General features: G+C 41.2%; 1 protein-coding gene across 2 annotated transcripts in view; it reads right to left on the bottom strand.

Annotated features, from left to right (window-relative positions):
• Positions 1–16,534, bottom strand: part of BMPER (BMP binding endothelial regulator) — a 244,712-nt gene that overhangs the window by 67,049 nt on the left and 161,129 nt on the right. For both annotated transcript variants that reach the window (XM_044246349.1, XM_044246350.1), the window contains exons 12-13: positions 9,947–10,276; positions 2,919–3,255 (exon numbers count right to left, since the gene is read on the bottom strand). In XM_044246349.1, the coding sequence (XP_044102284.1) occupies positions 2,919–3,255; positions 9,947–10,276 (667 nt within the window). The remainder of the gene's footprint in view (positions 1–2,918; positions 3,256–9,946; positions 10,277–16,534) is intronic.

Here is a 16,534-nt window from a genome sequence, read left to right as displayed (position 1 = left end):
ATAAAATTTATGGGCAAAAATTTACATGGGTGAAATATCACATGATTTCTATTTTCTTCTTTATTCACTTTAATATTTGTCATACAACGAACATATATATTACTCTTATGAGACAAAACACACGTTTTTAAAAGGATCAAAATGGAGTCTTGTCTTCTACTATCTCACTCAGTGTCACCAATGAGAAACAGCTCATTTTTAAATTGTTCCATGGATTTATCAGTGAGAATCTATCTAATCGATTCTTCATGATATGAGCAGGGGAAGTGATCGCCAATCAGAAAGACAAGTGGCTGAGCTGAGGACGAGATTCTCTGGGGAAAGGAAGGGACATAGGACAAGAGCCACTGAGCCAGCACTGGTCGTCTCCCATGTACAACATGGCACTGTCCGTTGACCTCAGTCCCTGGGGGAGCTACCCCACTAGGCAGTTACTGTCATACCCATTCCACAGGTGAAGAATCTGAACCTCAGCTGCCACCAGGGCCACACAGCTGGAGAGTGGCAGAGCGGAGATTAGGTCCAACTTGCTATCACCCAACACATTCTTTGTCCATTGCTTCTTAAAGCCTATCTAAGATTTGGTCCTCCCAGGAGATCCCCTGGGAACAAAATTACCTTCCTATGTTGACCTTGTTCATTTTCTTTTACCTCCCACATGGATGCTTGAAAGAAAGGAAGAAACCCAAGATCTCCCTAACACTGGCCAGCTTCACTTGAAAAGGCACAAAAGACACACTCTTGGTTGGGGCATGAGATCATCAGCAGGCTGTGTGACAGGCAGGACTGCCCAGCTCCACTCTCCTGAGCTCCCCTGCCTCTTCTGGGAAGGGGTGACTGGCCACGGAAGGGTGCTCTGCCACCAGCCCACGCACAGCAAACGTGAGCTCACCTGCCACCACAACCAGTGCGCCAGTCCTCATCACAGAGATCCCGGAAGCATTCTCCTAAACACCCCAGACTCCGCACATCAAGCCCCTAATGCAAATAAGCAGCCCCATTGGGCTGCTGTGGTGGCAGCAGCAACTTCCAAGGGCGGAAGGCAAGCATCTGCGTGTCCACCTCACCATTCCGCCTCTCTCTGTTCGTGTCTATGTCATTTCTCACGACTTCTGCCAAGGTGCTCATCAGATTCCTGTTCGCAGTCCAGGGATCATGAGAGGAAATAAATCGCCACAGGGAAAAGAACAGAAATTTGCAAAAAGGGACTAATCTCTGCAGGCCTGCTCTCCAGTTCCTGTTTTCAACATACTCCTTCAAAATGGGATAAAAATCAAAGGTGTAGACGTTGGGGCCCTGGGAAAAGCACAGCCTTTCCCATCTATGTTAGACAGAGAAGGGTCCAATTCAAACCCGCAAATGGGGCAGAGGAGCTTCCAAACAAGTCTTTATACTTGTTCACCATTTAATTTAATTAACAGAAGAAACTACAGCAGCCATCAATTAATCACAGAGCTCTTGCTATGTATAGGCACTGGGCTGGGCACATACACTGACATTCATAATCTCACTAAATTTGAATTACAACTCTCTAAGGTGGCTTCTTTTATTATCCCCACTTCACAGATAAGCAAACTGAGGTTTAGAGAGCTTAAATAATTGTTCCAGGTTGTAAAGCTGGGCTGGGTTTTTAGCCCTGGAAGACCACAAAGCTCTTAATTGCTATGCTCTACTGCTCTGCCTCAGACCTTCAAGTGATGGGTATTTAGATTCCAAATGAAGCCTGGTTTGTTTGTCCAGCTGTTTAACTCACTCCCAAGTCTTACATTAAGATCCTTCAATTTCAGTAGACAAGGGTGGGGTCGATCTGGGGGGTGGTACAGGAAGGAGGAAGAAGGGAACCCAGAGAATTCAAATTTATAACAGGAAAATGGCTTGAAAGAGCTAAACGTAGGAGCTGGAGCCAAATGGTTTGGCAGATGCAGCCATGTTCAGGGGCGCGTGATGACAGGGACAGTCCTTTTTCCACTCCACTTTGAGCTGCCTTTATAGAATTTTATCTTTTATGTCCAAAGATCAAATAAAAAAGATCACATTTAACGAGGACTAGGGGAAATAAACTGGTGGCAATTAAAGAGTAAAAATAACTTCTCTGTGGCTTCAGACCACAGGAGCTTTCTCATTTTAAGAGGCACAGGCAAATCACTTCAACAAGGCCTTTTGGGCTGTGTCGTCTCATGTTTCCTCCCACACCCGTAGTGGTTAAAGTTATAGACAGTCATAGCTCTTGAACCCATGGAATTGTGTAATAAATGGAAGTACAGCCAGGCCAGACTCATCAACTCACAAATGCAACCTTGCAGCATGGAAGAAAAAATTATGGAATCCATTTTCTCAATGAGAGACTTTCCTACTTCCATCTTTGAGCCTTTTTTCTACTCTCCTCTGACTTTGGATGCAAAGTCTGAGAGTTGGCCAAGACCCAAGGGATTCTCATTTCACTGCCTTGTTTTCTACCTGCAGATTGGTTTGGGGCTAGACCTGAACTCTTCCTCAGGCTTCAAATAACCGAGCTTACTCAAACGCCCAGAGGCAGCCAGAGTTATCTGTGATTCCCACCTCTGCTCTTCAGTCCTGTACCACTGCTGTGCAGACAGAAGTTGGGAAGCACTCCTCAACCTTAGAGTCAAGCCAACACCTAGAAAAATCACTAGCTTCCCAGTGAGCCTGCAGACACAAAAAACCAGAATGACCTCTAGGAGATAACTCTGAAATACTCCCTGCAGTTTCTTAATTTGGTATATAATGTGGGACTGAGTCAAGATAAGATCTGTCTCCAACACAAGAAAGAAGAAGTGTTTACCATGTGCCCTGGGTGCCTTTGTTTTGTATGCCAAGAAATTTCATACACTCTGTTTCAAGGTTGAGTCAGTCCTTGGTCTCTAACCAAAACCCATCCCCCAAAGCACTGTACCTACCGGTAGAAAGTGGCATAGTCCACAGTTGAGTGGCAGGTCTGAAACTCCCAGGATTTGAGTTTCTGGCATTCTCGATGAGCTCGGAGCTTTACCTTCACTGTCCCTTGACACAGTTCAGGCACTGGTTTTCTCTGAGGTCTGTTGCAGAACTCATTGGACTCTACTCTCCAGGATTCAGCAAAGTCATCCACATCAAACTTGAAGTTTCCATCTCCACCAATTAAATCATCACGCTTATGTCCATTATAGTTGCCACAAAGACCACAGAGCTTGCCCTTGAGATGGGGGGCAGCCATGACTTCAACAAAACTGTCTCCATCCCAGGATATTTCCAAACCTAGAGGAAAAGGAAAAGAAAAGAGGATCAACCACACATAAATCCACTAATAATTTCCAAACACATGTAACCTTACATAGTACAAATGACTAGCCTCTAACAAGGGAACAGTAAGGGTCTATCCAAATTCTTGGTTACTGTTTAATCTCACCATATTAAATGTTGTATTATAATACATGAAACACTTTTGGAGGCTCAGAATTTTAAAACTGTATAAAGTTTGTCCTTAAATATGATACCTAACATACCCTTGTTTAACTTGTAGAGGACCACTCATTGACCATGCTCCTCTTAGGGTTATAGTTTTGCCCTTTCCTATAGTAATTGTGTTGGACCAATTTGTGCTTTCATGTACCCAATGATAAGTAAAATGTGGATATGGAAAGATAACAAAGATGGTAATTTTTTAAAGATTTTTATTTATTTATTGAGAGAGAGGCAGTGAGAGAGAGCATGAGCAAGGAGAAGGTCAGAGGGAGAAGCAGTCTCCCCGTGGAGCTGGGAGCCCCATGCGGGACTCGATCCCGGGACTCCAGGATCATGACCTGAGCTGAAGGCAGTCGTCCAAACAACTGAGCCACCCAGGCATCCCAAAGATGATCATTTTTAATGTAATTTTTTCTTAATCCAAAGCCTCACATGTAATTATACTAAATGTCAAATACTAAATTATTTGTTACAGTGAAATTATTAAAGTAATATATAGCTTCTGAAAAGATCCTCTTCAAAGAAAAACACTGGTATAGAAATGTCTGAAATGAAAAGATTTGCCTCCTCATCAATTTACAGACAACCCTGAGAGAAGGATAGTTGTTTAATCATTGTTTCCTAGGGTTGAGGTGCTGTGGAACCCTTCCAACCTTCTCAGCCCTGAGCTTATCATACATAAACTTCAACATTTGAGGAGACGCTGGAGGCTACCAGGCCATGGGGAGAAATTCCTCATGTGCTAGAAAGAATCAGCAGGACAAAACAACCTTGTTCACCAAGGAAATAGTCTTTGCTCCAGAAGGTAGAGAACATAGGCTCCTCTTGGTTTGCTGAACTGACCATCTAAAATATTAGAGGCTTTGTCTTTAAACATTCATTTCTTTTTTTCAGATAGGTGGCCCAAGACTTCAAGATCCATCAGCCTATGACCCCGCTGAATAGTGACATTTCTGTATCACTTATAGGACAGCTAGGTTATCCTGTCAAAGATCCTGACTGATCAAAGATCAGTCTGACTAGAAGGTCAAGAAGAAATGCTCTCACGTACATCCTGATATTTTGTGTGTAGATGCTATCCATTAGATAAAGCTGAGGACTTTATGAAAAGCATTTTCAGACTCAATCCAGAGCAAAAGACACACTCTCCTGGTCTGAGTTTTTCTTTATGTCTCAAATGTGTGTCCAGAGAATGGGTGAAGTAGGTACCAGTTCAATGACACAAACACCAGGAGAACATCTACAACAACTTGTGTGTGCATTTCTGCCCTGGGACTTCACCTCATTCACTGTCACTGTCTCCTAAGAGTGACAAGCCAAAGGAAAAAGTCCCTTTTTTAACAGAAAAAGAGAAAATCTTCCCATGTGTGTTTTTAAGTCTTACCCTCTTGGGTTTCTAACAAACTCTAGTCTTTCATTTAGCCTGTTCTGAGCTTCTGGAAAGAGTAACATGACTTTGCTCCTAGAAGACCTTGCACTATTAGGCTGGTGAGAAAATGTCCAGAAGATGTTCAGAAGTTGGGGGATGAGGCAGTGATGGGAAGGTAGAAAGGGGTGGCGAAGGAGAGAATGGATCTTGTCTGGATGTAAAATTGGCATAAGACAAAATTAGAGTGATGTAAGATCAGTAAGAAATGCCCAGAAGTAGGATTCTAAAGCCAATATTCCTTAAGTCTGAACATGATCCAAGAGGAGAGAAGGCTAGCCAAATAGCATTCCTGTGAGTAGGCCACACAACTGCCACAAGAAAGAGTTACAGATCCACTTGAGAATAAACTAGTGGTCTAAACCTGGGTTTCCCAAGAAATAAACAGAAAGGCCCATAAGGAAATCACTGCATGGTCAATGAAAGGAATGGAAGCATTCTTGGTCCAAGGCAAATGATAAAGAAGATTTCTTGGTTTGGAGAAGGAGCTGGATTCAGAAAAGCAATTAAATAGAGTTGGGTAAAGAAGCAAGAAAGAAGGTCATAAGAAAATCTCTTTAGAGAGAGGTAAACCAAGAAACAGACTCTTAACTGTAGAGAACAAACTGATGGTTACCAGAGGAGAGGGGATGGGGAGAGGGAGTTTAAATGGGTGATGGGGATTAGGGAGGGCTCTGTGAGGAGCACTGAGTATTGCATGTAAGTGAGGAATCACTAAATACTACAATGGAAACTAACATTACACTGTATGTCAACTAACTGGAATTTAAATAGAAACTTGAAAGAAAAAAAAGTCTCTCTTAGGAGTAATTTGGTGAAGAGAGTAGAGCAAGAGGACAAGGTGATCAGAGAAAGGATACACTGAAAACATCCACACACTGGACTGACCTCCTTGATGGATCTCTGTGAGACAATGGCGTCACTTCCGACAACCACAACTCTCTTATAAAGTGATTTATATTTCTTCATACCCCACTATCTAACACATTATCTGGTATATAGTATATACTCACTAAATGAATCAATTACCCTGTAAATTGACACAACGAATCTGCAAAGCCAAAGAAATTGTGAATTTCATGCTAGTCAAGACATTGAAGTAACAATTTTGAAAAAAGACAAGCAAACTGTAATATGATTTGTAATACACTCTCTAAGGTATAGAAGAAACATGACCTCAGAAGCCTGTAGCCAGGCAACTGCCCAGCAAGAGAAATGAGGGAAGAAAATCAATTCCATATAACATTCTAAGTCTAAGAGCATACTTCCAGAGACTTTCCATGTTGCAAAATTTTCCAAACTGCAAATCTCTTTCCTAGACAGTAGGCAAATACTATTCTTCCAAATGTCACTACGGTTGAAAATGTATATCCATAGGAGTTCCAACATCATTATTGACAATGATATAACAAATTTGAGACTTTGGGCAACTGATTTTGTCAGAAATCAGCTCACGGCGAACAAGCCAATAATTACGTTCTTTTCAGGTAATGGACTGGTGGTCCATGCAGGTTTGGGAAGATGAAGACCCACTGTTTTGGGTAAACTCTTTTCCAAACTCTTCTCAGTCATTCAGAAAAAGAAAAACAAACAAACAAACAAAAAACCCACACATGGTCCCCAGAGTAAAGGAATACTTGGCAGTCCACTCTCTCTTCCTCTTCTTTTCTTTGTTTTTAAGAGGATTTTCAAGTGCCCGATACTAAGTTTCATATCATATAGGGATGACTTACCCAACTATAGAGACCTTTGTCTACTGCTGTACCAGACACACATGTGTTTGCATGATTGTCATTACCCTCTACATGAGTAAAATCCATGCAAAGTAAATTACAATAGTGACAGGCAAAATAATGAGTAAGTTGTAATTGAAAAAATTTCTCTTCCAAGAGATATTTTAAATAGGCATCTTATGAAATGAAAACATTGTGGTAGGGGCTGGGGTTAGCCCTTTCTACAGCTGGGATGAGTTTCCCCGTTCCTCTGCATGGGAAATTAGGTAGAAATAACTGGCAGAGTCAGAAGGCCAAAGCCAAAGCACATGTCCCATCTGGGGGTGTAAGCAGCAGCCACATTCTTTCCACTGCAGGAAGCACCTTCCAATGATCCCTTCTCACACAGTGAATGTTTTACCAACTTGTTTTTTACCCTTCAAATGTGTAGCCGGGCTCCAGACCACTAGTTTTTTGGGTGGGGAGAAGGAGGGAGAAGGAAGTTGTTGTTCTTTTGTTGTCATTTTTGTTTTGCTTTGTTTTGTTATTTTGTTGTTCTTGTTGCTTTTGCTGGTGTTTCCTTAAAAGACAGAGGAGGTACAAAATCCATAGACAAATCCATATGATGCTTTAAAATGGCTGGTTTTTCTGTTCAGATTTTATACCAAAGGAAAAATGAATAAGAAAAATATGTGTAGTCTCCAGGTTCATAAAGAACAGAACTCTACCAAAAGTAAAATTAAAAAAACCCACACTCCCACGTGTTAATGCCTTCGGGTGGATCTGACGTAACTCTCTCAGGTAGAGTTGATGAAGTGAACAGATGGCAGAAAGGAAATATTTTTAAATTATTCACTAACTGCCAAGAGTTGGGGTCGGAGCGTGATGGGGGTGAGCAGAGCTTTCTCCAGCTACTAAGCCTGCTCCGTGCCCTCTGTGCCACCCCTGTTGTTATTAGGTAAGCAACTACAGCCTAATCCCACCACGCAGCAAGCCACCTGCGCTCCTCTGCCAAACGATTCCCTCCTGAAGTGCTGAGTTCAGAAATCACAGGGGCAAAGAGTCATTCCTCCCCATTTCTCATCCTCCAGCTGCAGGCTTGATTTAAGCTGTTATTTTGAAGAAAGTACCCTTTGATCATACAAGTTTATGAAATTAAAAAGATAATCTATGGGAGAAGAACACTCCAAGGATATATTGTGATATCTTAAATGGACAATCAATAGGTGATAAAAAGAAAATATCCCTCAGGGGTAGTACAAACTGAGATTGGTTTTGGGAGAAGACTTGTGTCTGGAAATGGAATCGTTTCATTCCAAGGATAATCTCAAAGCAAATTTAGAGCCCAGAGGAATACAGTTCTTCCCTAGGAGACAGAAAGTTTATGCTACGGGAAGTTGTTCAGCTGGGTATTATGGGCATCGCATAACTTACTTGCATTGTGGAAAAAAAAGGAAAGGAAATTGTAAAATCGAGTTCAAGGCCGAGAAGAGTTAAATTCACTAATCTAATTATGGTGTTTATGATCTAGTATTATTTTCTTAGCAGCCTCAACCTTTCATTCATTTTTACGATGTGGAATCCTGACAAGAGGACACTTATTCCGTAAGGTTTTGCCAGCTATGGGCAGAACAGAATCGAAGCTCCTAGACTGTTAGCAGACTTCCAGTGTCCAGGATCCCTTCGGAAGTTGGGCTGGGGTCGGCCAATAATTTCCGTATCGGTAGAATCCACTGTGTTCCTCTGGGATGCAAACAGATCAGCCAGGTCCTTCTAATTAGTCCTCTGTAATAATGAGTCATCTTGTGCACAGTTGATAGGGAGCCACAAACTGTTGCTCTCTTTAAAGAAATGAGCTGAGGCTGACATCTACAGAGTGACATGTCATTTGAATAAAACAACAGGTGTCTGAATTTTCTGAAGAGGACTAATCCCTCTAAAATTGAATAAATAGAGCTCTTCACACCTGCCACTTTCAAAGTGAAGTTGGGAGTACTTCTCCCTTTATAGAATGCTCCAATACATTAATATTTAACTTTTTCTCACCAAAACCATGTTATGCTCTCTAAATAAAAGCTCCCTGGGCTTCGCCTTGGCTTCCTGCCTTTGTTTAGCTAAGTTGGCATTCCATAAACTCGGATCAATTTGTCAAATGTTTTTTGGCTTGAACTGAAATAATTAACAGCGTTCTGAAGGTACGGCAGAGAACAGTCTCTAGAGTTCCTCACAAGGGCCTGCTCTATCAAATCTTTCCCTTTTGGATCCTTATTATCTAAAGGAACTGGAATGTAATTGATGCTTTTACACTGTTACATTTTCATCAATATAAAAAGCAAGAAGTATGTTGATTTCCTCAAGTGTCATGCTGACAGAAATAACATTCACCAGGAGAACATGCAGTTCGGTATCAAATTGACGAACAATATGGATTAACCAAAGGCAGTGCAGAAGGAATCAGACATGATATAACTGAAGGTGTAAATGAGCTGAATTCATTCTTTCGGGTGGATATCGAAGGGCAGACTTCTGCTTCTAGGAAGCCTCTTTAGGTAGCTCCCAAGAATGTGAGCTTTCTCTGAGCCCCTAGGAGTAACCTCCTAGCAGCTACGAACAGTTTGGCCTAGGGGAGATGTGTCAGTCTATGGAGGGGAAATACAGAGTCCAGTAGGTGGCAGGCAACAGGGGATGCTGAGAAAAGGGAGTGGCAGGCTGGTCCACGGACCCAAGGCTGGGGGAAGCACGCTCAGAGCTCCCTAAGCTTCCTCCAGCAGAGCCAATGGTTTTAGCCATTCACTAATTCAATAAGCACCTTCCCTTGGGTCAAGAATGGACAGGATTGCTGGTCACTTGGCCATGTACTCTCCTACCTGCACACCCACACATTTGTGGTTTAGGATTGAGGACTCCCCCCTTTCTGGGACAGATGCTAACTAAGAAAACAGTCTTTCTCACAGATGTGAAACTGCACATTACTGGCTGAGCTGGGAGAAACACTGACAATTCCAAACTGGACATCAAGGGTTTACCGTTGCAACAAAACAAGAGAAAGAGGAGGTTATTTGGAGAGCACAAATGCTGTTCTGGACGAGGAAGTCAGCAGATTGCAAGACTGCTGTGAGTGGCATTGAACTGCAAGCCTCCATGGTGTGCAAATTTCTCCTGCTCTTTTGTGCCATCTTGGAGGTGTCCCCTTGGAACCCAAGTGAGTGGGCATGAGGCCACACCTGCAGTCCCAACACTTGGCCGCCTCTGGGTTGCCCTCCGCGGAAGAAGCAGAGCGTTTGGGTGGTGTGGCTGTGCGGGCTGGTGAGGCAGAGGAGAGAGCCAGAGGGACACAGAAGCCCACCTGCTTTGGTTGTCACTTTCAAGAGGTAGCCATCCAGGTCGATGTGGAACTGCGGTGCCTGGCAGGGCAGCGCGATGCGCGAGCCGTTCCAGCGCACGGTCAGGTGCTGCTGGAGGCTGACAGTGCTGGCGCCCAGCACCAAGTCCACCGACTTGGTCCAAGAGAAGGAGCGGGTCCTGCGTGCGTCATTCTTCACCAGCACCTGAAAGGGCGAGGCAGGGGAGGAGCAGTCTTTTGTCAAAACGTACTGACACGTCCCCTGAAAGTTAAATGTCCGTCCGTCAAAAGTGTTGTAGTGGGGATCTCCGAATACCGTGCAAACGCCGGGCTCTGCGGATGAGTGAGAGACAAAAGCAGGTCATAAACTGAGCGCAGGATTCAAAAAGACATCAGAGGTCCCTGCAATATTAACCTGGATGGGGGCACCTGCCAGGTAAGGGAGGGCCTCAGCAGAGATGCACTAGTGGAAATCAACTTAAAACAAAAAATACGTTTGGTTGTTTTAAAAGTCTGTGCCAAACGTTCTAGGACGGGCAATACTTTGGCTGCTCTTATACTGAAAAGTTATTCATAACTCTTTGAAAGTTTTAAGCCATCTCTATTTTGGAGCCTTGATATGCCTCTATGGTCTTTATTTTAAGGGTTAGAGAAATGAAACTAAGATAATTTCATAAACAGAACTGGCCTTACTTCATAACCCATATAAACAAAAACCAAAAATGAATAAAAGGCAACAATGTAAATGACAATACAGGAAAACAATAGTATTATTTCCATTTAACAGATATAAAAAATGTGGAAATATGGTATTCTCAATGTTACTCATTTTTTAAGGTATTATATTCAACACCATGTACTTACTAAGGACAAATAAATAGAATTGCCAAATAGACACATACCTAATACCATAAGGAAATAAAGTAGTGATAAAATCAATAGTTTCTATGTTTTTTACATGTGCAAGATTCCTATATTTTGGTCTGTTTATCAAAATCCAAGATTGGATAAAAATAAATCATAAAACCCATCATATAATAAATTAAGAAATTCCAAAGCATTCATCACTTCAAAGTACCATTCATTCAAATATTTGTAAAACCCAGGCAAAGTCTGACACTGGGAGCACCTCAAAGATTGTTATACAAAATTAAATATTTCTTTTTTTTTAATTATATTTAGCAATGATTTGTTCTCCATGTAAATATATTTTATCTATTTTTGGGGAGGCATGAACAACCAGGAAATGAGGAATTCATTTAGATAAAGGAGCCCACATGATAAAAGAACTATAATATAAAGATCAATTTCCAGTCATCATCAGCACAGGTTCAGAATATGAAACTATCCTATCAGCAACTGCTCAGAACATGTAAGAGAAGATTTAAAAGTTAACACAGAGGAAGGATGTGCCAACTGATCTGACAGGACCAGTGAGATCCAAGGCAAACATGTGTTTTTAATTTCTAAAGTGTTTGGAGAATAATGTTGTTTTATGTTATAATATGTCATTTTATATGTCAAGTACATTTGACTCCATATAAATCACATGTATTTGGAATTTGGTAAATTAATTACTTGTTTTAAGCTTTCCTTGTCAATATCTGATAGAGACTCAAAAAGATATAGTTTTTGGTGTGTAGGGTAGTTTCAATGAGCAAATGCTTTAAGGAATATGCAAAGGCACTACCTGGAGTAAGAGAGTGGAAGAAGTGGGAGGGGGAGAGAAGTTCTGAGAGCTTAGCCACAAAATTTATTTTGCCCTCCATTGCTGTTCCCTTCTTGTCCTTCTCTTGACTGATTTTGTGATAATTGTGATTCCAATTATACTCGGTTTGTTGCTTCACATGGGATCCCACCTCTAACTTTCTAATCTTATATCCACCCCCTCTATCTAACCAATATATCCATTCCCCTCAATCTAACCACCCCACAATGTAAGTGCCAGTCCTTTCTCCATGTGATTGCTTTCAAAATTGTCCTATCACACATTTCCCTCACAGTCTAATAAAAGGAATCTTTCCCTGGCATGCAAATGGTATTTGTTTGGTTGACAAGGGGGTAAAGCAGTTCTTTGGGACACACTGAATGGCATCAGAAAAATTATAGTTCTGAGTTAATACTATAATGTGCCAGAAAAAGACTATGAACATGACCACCAGATGCACCAAATTCAAGAGAAGGGCTTTTTCAGAGTTCTTAACTCTGCATACTCAAGAAAATCCAAAATCTATCAAGGCTTTTGAGCTTTGAGCTTGAAACAGATGGACCTCAGCCTGGAAAGGGCAAGGCATTAATGAAGGAGCTGAGATACTCCTGAAGAAATCTCCTCTCAGCTGGGATCAGGAACAGGGAATGCCTACACCCTCTGCCCAGAGTCTGAAGTGGCAATCTTCCCCTTGTACCAAGGATAATCCATGGCTTCTCCTGGTTTTCTGACAACAACTGCATCCAAATTTTCATTAACAAAACCAGTAATAGTTAGCACTTACCAAGAATTCATTACCTCCCCTAGCACTGTTCTACAAGCCTACTGTTCCTGGATACATCATTAGAAAATGGATATTTTGACTGTCTTAAAATTAAACAAATAGCTAAGCACTTGGTAGTAAATCCATAAAATAAACTATTACCTAGTCATTGAAAAAGTGTATGAATAATGTTTGTGATTGAGGAAGCACTTATGACATATTAAGTGAAAAATAGGAAACAAAACTCTGCCTACAGGATAATCTTTTTTCAAGATTTATTTATCTATTTAAGAGAGAGAGCATGTGCAGAGGAAGAGGGAGAGAGAGAAAATCTCCAGCCAACTCCCCGTTGAGCAGGGAGCCTGACACAGGACTCAATCTCATGACCCCGAGATCATGACCTGAGCCAAAACTGAGAGTCGGACCCTCAGCCAACTGAGCCACCCAGGCACTCCTGTCTATCAGATAATCTTAACTGTTTTAAAATAAATGCACAAATAACACACCTGAAAATTGTCAATTTCTTGGTGGCAGAACCATGAATGATTCTTTTTCTTCTTACTTTTGCTTTTCTGTTGTTTTTGCTGTGGTGGTTTTGTTCTTAAGAGTCAAAATGTGAGGGGCGCCTCGGTGGCTCAGTGGGTTAAACCTCTGCCTTCAGCTTAGGTCATGATCTCAGGATCCTGGGATCGAGCCCCACATCAGGCTCTCTGCTCAGCGGGGAGCCTTCATCCCCCTCTCTCTGCCTGCCTCTCTGCCTACTTGTGATCTCTGTCTGTTAAATAAATAAATAATATCTTTAAAAAAAAAAAAAAGAGTCAAAATGTGGATATCTGTAGATAAGACCAGTTAAATAACCAAGAAAATCCTCAAAGAAGCAAGAGAAAATACACTGCCTACAGTGGCCCTGGGGAAGCCTGAGCTTACTCACAGCTGGGCAGAAAGCAATGAGGGACATCCAGGGAGACCAGGCTAGGGAAATCACATGTAACAGGGCTGTCAGCAAAGATATTTTGCAAGAGGCCCTAACTTGTCGAAGAGAGAGGTTTGGAGATCAGAATGATTTTTCTCTGTAACAGCAAGATAGAAGAGGCCAACAAAATTTCATGACTAGGAAGATGCTTGAGAATTATGTGTTATATTTGGGGACATTTATATCATGAGCTAAAATAATTTTGAAACCTTGGCCCTTTTTCCTGGCACCTCAAGTTCCCTGTGCCAGATCCTGCAGGAACAGTGAACACATGCACTGGAGAAATGGCTTGAAGTGAAAAATCTCAGGGTCATACAAATCTGCCTAACTGGAAAGGAAAAGAGCTAGAGAACACTTAAGGGACACAAAAGAATGTTGTAAACTCATGTGTGTGTGTGTGTGTGTGTGTGTGTGTACGTGTGCGTGCACGCGCGCTCATTTTTCCAGCAGACCCACTGAAATGAGCTGCAGTCCAAAATGTCCAGATGTCCAGTCACACTCTTCTGGAAAGCTTGGAAGGATAGTCAGATCTAGACAAATGGACCGTTCTATAATTAATTTTGTTTGAGTATGTATAAGTCAAGAGGATAGAGAGAAAAATTCCAATTTACAAGTAGTGGTATGTTTTTTCATAGTCCTTTAAATAAAATCATCAAATGCCATTTTTGTTTTGGTTTGTTTTCCTTATATGTACACAATGCCTAAGCACAGAAAAAAAAATTAGAAGCATATAAACCCAAATATTAAGAGTAGTATTTTTTCTCTTAAGTAATGGAATTAAGTGTGACATATATTTTTCCTTTTATTGTTTATATGTATTTATATTATTGTTTACATTACATTTAATTATTTACAATGTCTAGGTATACTTTTAGAATATGAATATTTGTCTTAAAAAATGAAAAATACTGGACTAAAACACAGTGGTTTGATATTATATACTTTAATAAGACCGCTATGAGAATTAAGAGAGTCAGGATACTTCTAAAAATGTAATTCTGATATTTTTCTCCTAACCTCATCAGGTACAGGTATTTCTGCCATGAGTATATTTATTTTAATGAAATGCCTTCCTTCTGAGAGCAGGGATTATTCCCAAAACATCTGTCAAAGAAAATTAAGGGAAAATTATACAATTCCACGTTATAAAGAAAATAAGAGAAATCAAACAGACTCCAAACCCCCAACCCCAAAACACAACCAAACAACAACAGAAGAAGAAAAGTATCATTCATGGTTTTGTGACCAAGAAATAACCACTGTTTACAGTTTGGGGCTGGGTGTGTGTGTGCGTGTGTGTGCGTGTGTGTGTATGTGCATATGTGTTGTGTGTAGTTTAACACAGTTGAGATTATCTTGTACATGAAATTTTATTTCCTCTTTACTTAATATGTCATAAGATATCCCCCATCATTGAAATCACTTTGAAAAATAGAAAATGACTTCCGTCCTCAATCTTTTACTTCTGCAAAGAGGATGGTGTCTCCTAGTCATAGTACCATAGCACCACACAGATCAGCTCACGTCTGGAAACGTTCTAACCACAAGAAAGTCTATCAAACAAAACAAAACAAAACAAAAAAACACAGCTTTAAACCTTTCTCAACACAAATCACAGGAAAAGGTCCTGTGGGACTCTGGGTCACTGGGCCATGCAGGGAACCCCAGGTGGGTAAGATTCGCAATGATATGCCAAGTTTGAGTCAAGAACCAGGAAAGGCTGGGATTAGACACACTGCCCTTAATTCAAGCCCTGTACACGATGTAAGTCTCTGACGTAAAAAGGCTATGAGTGCCCCAGCAGGGACTGATCTTCTCCATGCAGGAGGCTCTGGCCACACGCAGAGGTGTCCCTAACAGCTGTTGCCCTGTGGGACCTGAGGGCCAAGAGATGCTCCACTATGTGGTACCTGGATTCCTAGAAGATTTTGCATTTTTGTCTTCTTAAGTAAAAATTTAATCTAACTTTACTGTGTGAATGGGGGAGGGGCAGAAGAGCGGTTATGGGTCTCTTTCCACCAGTCTATAATTAACCAGATCTACATATCTACTAATCTACATATGAAAAACTCATTTTTAAAAAGTTGAGTGGAGATACCATTAAGAATGTAAATTTCTTCTTAAATATTTTCCATATAGTCACCAACTCCAAACAGAAGAGCAAAGAAAGCAGCCCCTAACTTCAAGATCTAATCTAAAATAAATCTAACTCCAATGTCATGGCTGATTTAGGACCTCACCAACTGGGCCCAGTGCTACCCTCTCACCTTTGCTCCTGAGGGAGGGGAGAGATGCACGCACCTGTCCCACACTTCACAGTTTCCAGCGCATGGATCCTTCACCTCCTGGTTCAAAAGCCAACTCCCCATAGCACCTTCCCAATGTCTCAGCCAAAGACATTTCTCTTCCCTCAAAATCCCAAAGGCAAACCTGACCATAGAGCTCAAATTGTCTGGAACAGTCTATTTCAAATACTCTATGCTATAGACACATGATGTTTTTCAGTTTGAGGGTTAAAAATATTATCTCCAAACCCAACACAGGCTTATGATAAATCAACTTCCTCCTTAACTTATAGTTAGAATGTATCCTTAATTCCTAAACCAGGCTTTAAACCCTTATATGTAAACTTTGTTCTCAGTGTCTGGCACCCTGCCCTGTGTATACATATATATTACATGGATTCATCTTTGCATTGCTCATAGCGATGCCCGCTCTCCCACATATGAAGTATCTGTAAATATCTGTTGAATGAGTGGGTTAATTAATTAAAGAATACATTTTAGTAAAAAAAAAAAAATGCCCACACTGAACTTACTAAAAGAGATAGTGACTAGCAGATAGCAAGTTATCAAAAGGATTTCTTACTTAATCAGTTAACTAATTGGAGAATTAATTAATGCTCTCAGAAAAAGGAATTAAGGCTGAAGATGAAATTAAGGTTGCTCATCAGCTGAGCTGGAGATGGGGAGATTATCCTGGATAATCCAGGCAGGACAAACATCATCGTCCCCATAAACAAAAGAGAAAGGCAGGAAAATAAGTGTCCTAGTGACACAGTGTGAGGTGGACTGGACGTGCCATCTCTAACTTCAAAGACAGAATGGGGCCTCAAGTCAAAAAAAAAAAAAGGGTGGCCTCCAGGTG

Source organism: Neovison vison, chromosome 4 (assembly GCF_020171115.1).
Source record: "Neovison vison isolate M4711 chromosome 4, ASM_NN_V1, whole genome shotgun sequence".
Lineage (NCBI taxonomy): Eukaryota > Metazoa > Chordata > Mammalia > Carnivora > Mustelidae > Neogale > Neogale vison.
The sequence above is the reverse complement of the archived record's forward strand: the minus strand, read 5'-3'. Positions and strand labels throughout refer to the sequence as shown.